The sequence below is a fragment of the Hemiscyllium ocellatum genome, chromosome 4 (genome assembly GCF_020745735.1).
Source record: "Hemiscyllium ocellatum isolate sHemOce1 chromosome 4, sHemOce1.pat.X.cur, whole genome shotgun sequence".
Taxonomy (NCBI): domain Eukaryota; kingdom Metazoa; phylum Chordata; class Chondrichthyes; order Orectolobiformes; family Hemiscylliidae; genus Hemiscyllium; species Hemiscyllium ocellatum.
The window spans coordinates 28,641,847-28,653,916 of NC_083404.1; the positions used below are offsets into that span (position 1 = coordinate 28,641,847).

Sequence of the window (12,070 nt, forward strand, 5' to 3'; positions counted from 1 at the left end):
ATGGCTGATGGGCATTTCAACTCCACTTACCAGCATTCTCCCCGTAGCCCTTAATTCCTTGTGACATCAAGAATTTGTCAATCTCTGCCTTGAAGACATTTAGCGTCCCGGCCTCCACTGCACTCTGTGGCAATGAATTCCACAGGCCCACCACTCTCTGGCTGAAGAAATGTCTCCGCATTTCTGTTCTGAATTGACCCCCTCTAATTCTAAGGCTGTGTCCACGGGTCCTAGTCTCCTCGCCTAACGGAAACAATTTCCTAGTGTCTACCCTTTCAAAGCCATGTATTATCTTGTAAGTTTCTATTAAATCTCCCCTTAATCTTCTAAACTCCAATGAATACAATCCCAGGATCCTCAGCCGTTCCTTGTATGTTAGATCAACCATTCCAGGGATCATCCGTGTGAATCTCCGCTGGACACGCTCCAGTGCCAGTATGTCCTTCCTGAGGTGTGGGGACCAAAACTGGACACAGTGCTCCAAATGGGGCCCAACCAGAGCTTTATAAAGTCTCAGTAGCACAACGGTGCTTTTATATTCCAACCCTCTTGAGATAAATGACAACATTGCATTCGCTTTCTTAATCACGGACTCAACCTGCATGTTTACCTTAGAGAATCTTCAACTAGCACTCCCAGATCCCTTTGTACTTTGGCTTTATGAATTTTCTCACCGTTTAGAAAGTAGTCTATGCTTTTATTCTTTTTTCCAAAGTGCAAGACCTCGCATTTGCTCATGTTGAATTCCATCAGCCATTTCCTGGACCACTCTCTCAAACTGTCTAGATCCTTCTGCAGCCTCTCCACTTCCTCAGTACTACCTGCCTGTCCATCTAATCATTGTATCATTGGCAATCTTCGCTAGAATGCCCCCAGTCCCTTCATCCAGATCATTAATATATAATGTGAACAGCTGCGGCCCCAACACTGAACCCTGTGGGACACTGCTTGTCACCGGCAGCCAATCCTCAATCCATACCAGTAGCTCATCTCGAACACCATGGGCTGTCACCTTGCTCAGCAGCCTCCCGTGTGGCACCTTATCAAAGGCCTTTTGGAAGTCTAGATAGACCACATCCACTGGGTTTCCCTGGTCTAACCTACTTGTCACCTCTTCAAAGAATTAAGGATGTGTGATTTGTCAGAGCTGTTGATATTGCCATACAGTAGCTACTCTTGCCTTTCTAAGAATCGGACATTATGTGTTTCGGTTAAGCTGTTAAAGAAGTCACTGCAGCTTGTTTTGTTGTGTATTGTCAATGGGTTTCACAGCAACCAGAATATATATACCAGGAATGAAAATGGTAGCTATGTTGGTGGATGGAATGTGTATCAAGAACATTGTATTATTGCACAGGTCTAAAAAGTACTCTGCCTTAAGACAGCTAAAAGACATCATGACATGTGAATACATTAGTATAAAAGATCTCCAAATCACACTCAGTTAAGCAGTCACTCAGTTGGTCGGTTAGTCACAGAATCATTAGAATCATAGAATACAATGCAGAAAGAGGCCATTCGGCCCATCAGATTTGCACTGATCCTCTGAAGAGCATCCCACCCAGACCCAGGCCCCCAACCCTACCCCCTGTAATCCTGCATGGTGTTTTTACCACAGCTAACCCAGAAACCCTGCACATCTTTGGACTTTAGATTATTCATTTTGGAAAGAAGAATAAAAGAACAAAGTATAATCAAATGAGGAATGACTGTAGAATTCTCAGGTGCAGAGGGATCCAGATATTCTGGTGTGGAATTGTTAAAATTTAGTATGCAAGTACATCAAATAATTAAGAAGAAAACGGAAATGATATTTTTATAATATAGAAGTAAAGGTGACATGCTTCAATTATATGGGGTATTTGTAAGAGCGCATCTGGAGTACAATGTACAGTTTTGGTCTCCTTAATGAAGGAAGCATTGCAGACAGATCACAGAAGGTTAGCTGATGAGGAATGAGCAGGTTAGCTGATGAGGAAAGCTTGCTCAGGCTGGGCTTGTCTCCACTGAATACAAGTTGGAGGAACAATACTTCATTTTCCACTTAGGCATTTCACAGAATTCAGCATTGGATGATAGGTTCAACAACATCAGACCATAGACTCTTGTCATAGAGTCAGAGAGCCTGGAAACAAACTGTTCGGTACAGCCAGTCCACACCGACCATGTTCCCAAACTAAACTAGTCTCACCTGCCCATGCTTGGCTCATATTCCTTCAAAACTTTCCTATTCTTGAACTAATCCAAATATCTTTTAAACACTGTAACTGAACCTGCATCCATCACTTTCTCTGGCAGTTCTTTCCACACACGAATCACTGTGAAAAAAAAATGCCCCTCGTGTCCATTTAAAATTTTTTATCCTGTCACCGTAAAAATATGCCCCTAGTTTTGAACTCCCCCACCCTAGGGAAAAGACCCTTGTCATTCACCTTAACTATACCCCTTATGATTTTATAAACCTCAATAAGGTCACATCTCAAACCTCCTATGCTTCAGTGGAAAAAGTCCCAGACATTCCAATCTATTTTTATGCAAACCCTTCATTCTTGGAAACATTCTGGTAAATCTTTCCTGAACCCACTCTAGCTTAATAACATGCTTCCTATATCAGTGTGACCAGAACTGCACACAGTACTCCAGGAGAGGCCTGACCAAAGACATGTACAATCTGAACATTGCGTCCCAACACCTATGCTCAAAGGACTGAGCAATGAAGGCCAGCATTCTGAACACCTTCATCCTCTATTTTGATCACCCCAAGCACCCATGGCTTTTTCACATTGATTCTGGAGATTGATGGAGCATAAAAAGAGTCCATCTGGCCTGGTGTGCCCGCACTAGTTCATTTGAGTACCAATATTGAGCATGATTATCTGGTGCCAATCTTCTGCATTATCCTCATACCTCTGCGCATTATTTTTATTCAAATATCATCCTATAGCAGCATTGCATAAATGGAAACTTAAAATTATGAAACCATGAACCAGAGTTTCAGAATAGTTGAGGCAGAAGGAGATAGATGTAAAGACAGACAGACAGACAGAAGCAGAAGTCACTGTCAAGCATGGAGATTATGTTTAGGCTTTGGTATTATACCACAACTCCTAAACCACAGCCTAAAGTGACTGCGAGGGAGGTTAATGGAATCCCTTGTTAATAATGGACAACAACGGCAATGACAATATCCAAAGATAATGCATTTGTCTTGGCAAACAATTGCTAGAGCTCTTGCCCACAGTCAGATGATATACTTTTGAATCCCTTAATTAAACCGGACTCCACCTCAGTTCCAGGCGGTCAACCAGTTAGCATTGTATCGAATGTAACAGTAATATAAGTAAGCATAAAGCGCACACTATTTGTTAGTCTGAGATATCATAACAACGTACATAGTAAGTGTTGTTAATAAGTTTCAAGGCATCGGTCTTAACAAGAGCCTGGAGGATGTGGAGTATGTTACATGGGCTAACATATAGGGACGCGGCTTCAAGTGCATCATTTTGTCAGTGGTGTTTTATTCAAAAGATACTTTATCAAAGCACACTGCCTAATGTTGAGCCTCCTGACTGTTATAACAGTTGCACCCATTAAAGCAAGTGAAAAGTATTCCATCAGACCCCCGACTTATCCTCACAGACAAGGGAAAGGCTTTGACTTTCTATGACTCTATGAGATGAGGTATCAGGTGGGATTCCATCATTAATTTGAAGGACAGGATTTTCTTAACCAAAGCTGCGTCAGATAGCATCCTTTATGAAGCTACTTCCGAGTAGGAGAGAAGGAAATCAAAGGAACGTCAGTTTGTCTCAGGTTCACACATCTGCTTGACAGCCAGCTCATGGAAGGATGAGTTAGATGACAGGAACCTGGCAACTTTATATAAATGTACATATACTGATGGACAGACAAACACTCACTGGTCCATCTAGCTTGTCCAACACAACTGTGATTCCTTGTATATCAAACATGCCCTTTCCATCACACCTAAAAACTATCTGAACTCCTGGGAGAGAAGTCACAACAGTACAAATCAGGTCAAGTTGGGAACAAAAATTGGGAAGATTCCTCTCCAATTTTTAAAAATGATACAAACTAGTTCAGGGATCACTCTTGTTCAGAGTAATGTTGTATAGTGCCTGTGTTTATACAAAATAATCTCCATCCCATTATTAAACTGAATAGTGGCAGCTGAATGAGCATAAATCCATCATAATAACGACTGCCAAGTTTCCTGCATCATTGTTCTGTGCTCTCAAGAGTGATAGATCTTTCACAAGAAAACTCCACAGCTGTTCTCTTGGTCTCAAAAAAGTAGTACGGACAGCCCAGCAACCCCCTTCCCCCAACCCCAAGGCATTTCAGGATTCTAATGGGCAGATCTTTACTGTTGCCCATTATTAACAAGGGATACGTTTGCTTTTCTGAACAACACCTCAGGAAGATTCTCCTCTTCAAAGCAGAACCCTGTAACCAGGAATTCAATCCCAGCCCCAGTTGGCTGGGCAGAGGCTCATTCTACACACAAGGCAGACTCATGACTGCGTGTAACTGAGGGTGTAACTGGGGAAACCTCAGTTGGAGAACTCCACTGCAGGCTCAGAAAGGGCCCAGACCCTGACCCCACATTTGCATGACCAGGGGTCATTCCACTGCAAGTGGGTGAGGCATTCCAATCCATCCAAATGTTTCAACTTTCTCCCCCTTCATCTCTCAATTTTAGGTGGAACTGAGGAACAGAATTTCCAGTCCTCCTTTCCAACATTCTTTAAATTTGTAGGCAGGGGTTTCCAGGTGATTTTGAAGGCATATGCAAAGAAGATTTTTGAGAAAGTTTGTGAAAGGGTGGGGTGTGGAGTTGACATGAGAAGGGGCATAGTAGCTGAATAAATGGTTTAGAAGACAGACAGGAAACTAAGGAGAACCCGGTATTAGTTGAACAGAGTAAGTGTGCAGGTTCCAAAGATCTAATGGCTGAGGCAAGACAAGAACAGTGCAGTCAGTTCACAGTTCCAGTCCACACTAAACCACAAGCTGCAGAGGAAGCTGGTGAATGGGAGTATGGGGTTTCGAATGGCTTCTAGAGGGGTGAAGTCAGCTACAGCAGCATTGCACAAATGGAACCTTAAAATTATGAAACCATGAACCAGAGTTTCAGAATAGTTGAGGCAGAAGGATATAGATGTAGAGACAGACAGTAACAGAGGTCACTGTTCAGCATGGAGATTAGGTTTAGGCTTTGGTATTATACCACAGCTCCTAAATCGCAGCTGAAAGTGACTGTGAGGGAGGTTAATAGAATCAACGGCAAAGACAATATCCAAAGACAATGCATTTTGTCTTGACAAACAATTGCTAGAGCTCTTGCCCACAGTCAGATGACATACTTTCTTTATAACCAAATGAGATGGAAGCAGTGACTTCAGAGCCCTGCTCTACATAATGGCCAGAGGATGCAGTAACATCGTGACAGTTCCCATAACAACAATGAAAATGTTCATTTAAAAAAGGACAGAAAGTTCTGAAAACAAGAAGTAGAATTTGTGGAGAGGAAGTATATGTCATTATATGTCATTATATAGACGTAATCCACTTGCACTTCAGACTGTAGAACCTTACATTGCGGTATTTTTTGTGCTTTTGAAAAGTCTGCTTTCACTTCACTGATGTTTTGGAAACGCAAGATCCCCATCCTCCCACTACCCTCTGCAGATCCAACCTTTGTTGTGGTTCTGTTCCAGTCTTTTCTGCTCAGAAAGCCATAGTGAGAGAAACATGGAGTTTTAAAAGATCTCTTAAATAGGTCGCACTTACTTTTTCACCTGAAGGACCTGGTTCGCCCTTTACACCCTACAAACAAAGAGACAGTGAGGCAACTTGTTGAACAAATATTTGAAACCTGCAGGCACAAGGAAGCTCCATAGTTTGCAAAGCAGCTTTCTGAGTCACAACTACATTGCCATTGTGTGATGGGAAAACACAATTCTATACTTTTTCAAGGGTCTTGTTTAGTTAGTCTGGGCTTGTAATCCTTCACAGAGGTTTGATTAATTCAGTCTTCTCTGGGTGATGGTTTAGAGGTAGTCAGTCATTTTCCTCAAGGAAAGGGATCATGTGATCATAAGGTCTGTTTCTACCCAGCAGTTATGGTACTGGATGAGCAACCATGAGATCCTAAGTCTATAATTTTTAGTTCATCAGTGATGAGACAGTTGCTGGATTGTTGTAAAAATCCAATTACGAAAGGGGACCTTCGACTCCTAAAATGCTGGCCCACATTATGTGACTGATTAAAATGGCTAACATGTCTTGCTAGTGTTGCCTGCAGACAAACACCAAAACTAACTTTGTGCCCTGATAGTAGCTGTTTGATAATTTGGCAGCATTCAGGGTTATTTTCTCTGCCACCAGCCCATAACTGAGCAGATTTATTACATTCAGATCCACAGTTAGATTCAATGAGATTTAAAGTCATGACCTCTGGGGTCCCTTAACATTATGATTCCAATCTTTGATGTTCTATCAATACTGATTTTACATGAGTTAGTCATTTTACAGACTAATGACAAGGTACTAATGACAAACTCATCATCTTTTGGGTGTTAATAAGGTTTTAACACCTAACTCTCTTAATTTATATATACATACATCTCAGAACTTTTAAGATTATCTTCAGCCTCATTTTAACAGTGTAAGTTTTGCAAGTTAAAATCAATTAATTATTTCCTCCTTGTTTTCAACTAATTAGAGGAACCGACTCAATATATTTATTTTTGTTCTTTCAATGCAATGTGGGCACCACTTGGAACAAATATTATTCCACCTCAATTAACCTTAAAATGGTGGTAGTGAGCTGCCTTCTTGAACTGTTATTACCCATAAGTACATCCACAGTGTTGTTAGGAAAGGAATTCCAGGACATTAACTCAGCAACAGTAAAGGAATGGTGATATAGTTCCAAATCAGGATGGCATGAGGTTTGGTCAGAAACTTAGTTTCTGGCTTTTTCTGCTGCTCTTCTCCTTCTAGGTGGTAGAACTCACAGGTTTGGAAAGTGCTGTCAAAGGATGCTTGTTAAGTTAGGTCAGTGCATCTTATAGATTTTATGTATGCAGCAAAGTTTGAGGGAGTGAATGTTTAAGGTGGTGGATGGGGTGCCAGTCAAGCAGGTTGCTTCGTTCTGGATGGTATCCAGTTTCTTGAGTGCGGTTCAAGCCATACCCATAGAGGTAATTGGGGAGTTTTGCATCACACTCCTGACTTGTATATTGTGTAAATAGGTGACAGGCTCTCAGGAGTCAGCAGATGCGTTACCTGCTGTAGAGCATCCAGCTTCTGACTTGGTCTTGTCGCCACCACATTTATATCCATGTGGCACAGTATTTATATGTCTGGTCCATCTTAGTTTCTTGTCAACAGTAACCTTCAGGTATGTTGAAGGATTGTTAACTTATGAATGCTAGTTGTAGATTTTGGCCACTGCAAACAACTGCAATGTTTCATCTGCATTTGGGGGCAAGCAAAGGTGCAGGCATTTCATTTCATTGGATTTTTTCATTGAATTAAGTGTAGGCAACCAAGGAATTATTTCTTTAAATCCCCTGCTCCTGAGTTTATGATACTAAAATCAGTTTTCTAGATTATAAGTCATGTACATATTTAATATTCTTACTGGGAGCCCTGGCAGTCCTGGTGATCCAGGCTTTCCTGGTATTCCGGGTAGTCCAGAAGCTCCAGAGATTTCCATATCCTGTTGGGATAGAGACAAAAATTGAACAAATTAAAATATGACCAATTAAAAAGAAATAATCAATTTAAAATATGAGCATGCAATTTTAAAACGCCGAGCACAAATTCTTCAGCATACTTGAGTAATGAGAAACAAAATCTGTTTCAACTTTGTATAATGTACTACGACATTGAGTAGGAAACAGACCACTTCCTGGTGTGCATTAGAATGAGGATGCAAATATTGAAGCTTTTTCATTTGAAGCAGAAATCCAGCCTTATATCAACATCAGCCATACTGCCCACCCAGGTTAAAACACCTCAACATACACTCCCCTCAGCATACACTCACCTCAACAACTTCCACTTCTACCATTTTCACTTTAACAAGCTCCACATTAACAATCAGATTTTAGCACAATGTGCTAAAGGTAAATCTCACCAGAATGCAGATATTATTTCCATTCAACGGTTATCTCTGTTTACACGACAGCCATTGAGAGCATTCCAAATAATGCATATCTTACCAGCATACTGCTATTGAGTCTAAATTGTCTGGAAGCTTTTAATGAAGCAGTTATCTGACACAAAATAAATTTTCCTGTGGGCTAAAATCGATAAACAGTGTTTTGTTTAGAAACTTTGGAAAGACTTGGGAAATGTCACCACACTGAAAAGAGATTATTTTACAATCTCTTTTCTCACTGAGATTTCTTTTCTGTTAGATGTCCTTTATGGAGGTCAAGCAGCTTTTCTTCATTCTCTCTCTACAAAAAAGCAAAATGTTTGTTGTCTGTTAGTTTGTTGGCCAACATTTCTGACACCTTTGGGCCAATCTCAAACCAGACTTGGTGGGACATGTCAAAGGGAGTTGGCATCAAATTTGAACCCATGGAATGGAATACCAAGGCCTTGTCTACACACTGCTGTACTGATACTATAACGTAGCTATGCTTTAACTATCATAAACCATCCATTCTGGCTAAATGGCAATGTCAATGGCCTAGCAATCCTGATGAAGGGCTTTTGCCCAAAACGCCAAGTCTCCTGCTCCTCGGATGCTGTCTAACCTGCTGTGCTTTCCCAGCACTATACCTTTCAACTCTTAGTAATCCAGAGGCCAGAGTACAATTCATGGGCTCAAAAACCATCACAGTGTTTGAATTCAGTTAATAAATCTGAACTATAAATGTGAGACATTCATGAATTATCATAAAAAACCCCTTTGGGGAAGGAAGTATTCTTCCTGTCAAGCCCATCAGTACTGAGCTTCCACAGGTTTCCTCATACCAATTTGAATTATGACATAATCTCTCAGGATTACCCCGATTCCTGGCCCTGCATGTAAACAATAAGGCTACCCTGTATCCCAGCCGAGGCCAGGGTAGTGGTGACTGGCAATGCATTATTAGTTCCACAATTTATATGTTAAGATATTCCCCGTCACAAATCCCCATTCCATCTCAGCATGCTTCCAATCCCCAGAATGTCTTTCTCTACTTCCCTACCACAATGGCAGCTTCAGATAAAATCAACTTGAGTTTCGTTCAGCTGACTCACAAGACTTACTATCGCCTATCAAGCTGACCAACGTGGATGAACAGCCTGACCAATGGGTGACTGAACTCAAAACTGATCTTGGTGCAACTCTACGAATAACCCAGTACGACTCCTCGGACCTGCAGAACTAACGATGGCTGTAGTAGTACACATTCCCTGATCCTGACCACTCTGAGTGGCTGACTGACCATGTCCAAACTTGGGTTGATAGCAGACAATGCCACTGACTGAAGACTTTAGTGAGGATTAATCTGCTGAGACTTTGAGGTATAGCCCTTTGGCAGATGCACGTATTGTATGTTTATTACAGAGGCTGCTGGTACTTGTTGCAGATGTGAAATTGACGTAGCAAGGAACATGTTAGATCTCATGGAATACAGGGAGAACTTGCCATTTGGATACAGAACTGGCTCAAAGTAGAAGACAGGGGGTGGTGGTGGTGGGTTGTTTTTCAGACTGGAGGTCTGTCACCAGTGGAGTGCCGCAAGGATTGGTGCTGGATCCAATACTTTTCATCATTTATATAAATGATTTGGATGTGAGCGTAAGAGGTATAGTTAGTAAGTTTGCTGATGACACCAAAACTGGTGTAGTGGACAGCAATGAAGGTTTCCTCAGAATACAATGGGATCTTGATCAGATGGGCCAATGGGCTTAGAAGTGGCAGATGGACTTTAATTTAGATAAATGTGAGGTGCTGCATTTTGGGAAAGCAAATCTTAGCAGGATTTATACACTTAATGGTAAGGTCCTAGGGAATGTTGCTGAACAAAGAGACCTTGGAGTGCAGGATCATAGCTCCTTGAAAGTGGAGTCTCAGGTGGATAGGATAGTGAAGAAGGCGTTTGATATGCTTTCCTTTATTGGTCAGAGTATTGAGTACAGGAATTGAGACATCATGTTGCGACTTTACAGGACATTGGTTGGGCCACTGTTGGAAAGATGTTGTGAAACTTGAAAGGGTTCAGAAAAGATTTACAAGGATGTTGCCAGGGTTGAAGGATTTGAGTTATAGGGAGAGGTTTAATGGGCTAGGGCTGTTTTCCTTGGAGCGTCAGAGGCTGAGGGGTGACCTTATAGAGGTTTATAAAATTATGAGGGGCATGGGTAGGATAAATAAAAGTCTTTTCCCTGGGTTGGGGGATTCTAGAACTAGAGGCATAGGTTTAGAGTGAGAGGGCAAAGACATAAAAGGGACTTAAGGGGCAACGTTTTCATGCAGAGGGTGGTATGTGTATGGAATGAGCTGCCAGAGGAAGTGATGGAGGCTAGGACAACTGCAAAATTTAAAAGGCATCTGGATGGGTATGTGAATAGGAAGGGTTTAGGGGGATATAGGCTGGGTGCTGGCAGGGGGGACTGGATGGGGTTGGGATATCTGGTCGGCATGGACGAGTTGGACCGACGGGTCTGTTTTCGTGCTGTACATTTCTATGGCGTGATATCCACCCCTTTGACTGATCACTACTGACAACCATGACAACTTGCCTGACTTTGAGTCTGTGCTAAACAGTAAGACAGAAGTACCGTGAGCCCTTAATTTCTGACTGAGAGGGCAAAGTGCAGAAACGCAACTGCAGCAAGCGGCAAGACAGAGATGATTTGAGTGCCCAAGTAGGTACAAAGTGTGTGGATGGCAAAAGAATGGAGGAGCCCTGAGCTGCAGCCTGGCCCAATCCATGAGCTGGGTGCCTGTCCCTGCATGTCAAGTGTCCTTGTACCAGCATTACAATGAAAGCTACTGGTGTGCTCCAAAGTGCAGCACAGCAGTGTAGATCCTTACTGTAAGTGGATCGGAGAAGCAGTGCAGTGAGACTGGTCAAGGGATATGCCAACATCAATGCGTGGAGGTTCCCACAGGGTGTGCTCTGAGATTTGGTAGTGGTGAGCTGGAGGGGGTAGTGGTGAGCTGGAGTTGCCAGGTAAACCATGCAGACTTTTATGTCAGGAATTATTCTCTTTAGTTTTTATCTGACAGTGAAAGAATGGGAAAGCGCACATTAGTGAGGTGAGATTAACTAATGATGAGATGTTAAAGCATACAAATAAATGAAAACAGGCCTCTCACCACTCAGTAGAAAGATTCCCTTCTTGCTGGGTGTAAAGTGGGACTTCTCACTCTTGATATCGAGAATCTCTCTAGCGTTAATCTCAGTTTGGTTTGCCAACTTTCTCACCAATGCCCAAATTGTTCAGCAACTGGGAAGATTCTTGCATAGCGCCTGACACTGATGATAACACTTTCAAAGTATTGACAAACAATGAGGCATTAAAAGCAGACATAGATTTTAATCTCCAGAATTTTGAGTGTGACACTGAGGTAGTGGTAATTGGCAGAAATCATGTGCTAACAATAGTAAATATAATTAAAGTCAATCCAAGTAAGGCAAATTCAACTCATTGAGAAATTAAATATTTTGGGTCAAAGTATTTGAACATGTGAAATGAAATGCTTGAATTTCATATTTAAAGCATTAAACCTAAAATATGGTATGAAAGAGGGTATGTGGGTGAATTACTAGTGAAATCTATTGGATATAACAAATGCTGCAAATAAATTATTCATAGAAATATTTTCAAGGTCTGATTTTCAGCTTTAATATCAATTTTATTCAATCCAGGGAGAATACCTCACTTTATAACTTTGTAACAAACAGTTTTCTTTATCTTATTTTGAAAAGCTTGGCTGGAAATGGATCCATCCAGAAGCGGGGGTGGAGGTGCAGGGAAGGGGAAATTATCAGGTGGGTTTGGAACCAAGCAGATAACCACAAGTTTCCCA

At 41.6% G+C, this 12,070-nt stretch overlaps 1 protein-coding gene across 3 annotated transcripts in view; it reads right to left on the bottom strand.

The window, feature by feature from the left end:
- The window catches only part of LOC132811753 (collagen alpha-1(XV) chain-like), a 262,882-nt gene that overhangs the window by 71,651 nt on the left and 179,161 nt on the right, over positions 1-12,070 (bottom strand). For all 3 annotated transcript variants that reach the window (XM_060822847.1, XM_060822846.1, XM_060822845.1), the window contains 2 exons: positions 7,673-7,750; positions 5,815-5,850 (listed from right to left, as the gene is read on the bottom strand). In XM_060822847.1, the coding sequence (XP_060678830.1) occupies positions 5,815-5,850; positions 7,673-7,750 (114 nt within the window). The remainder of the gene's footprint in view (positions 1-5,814; positions 5,851-7,672; positions 7,751-12,070) is intronic.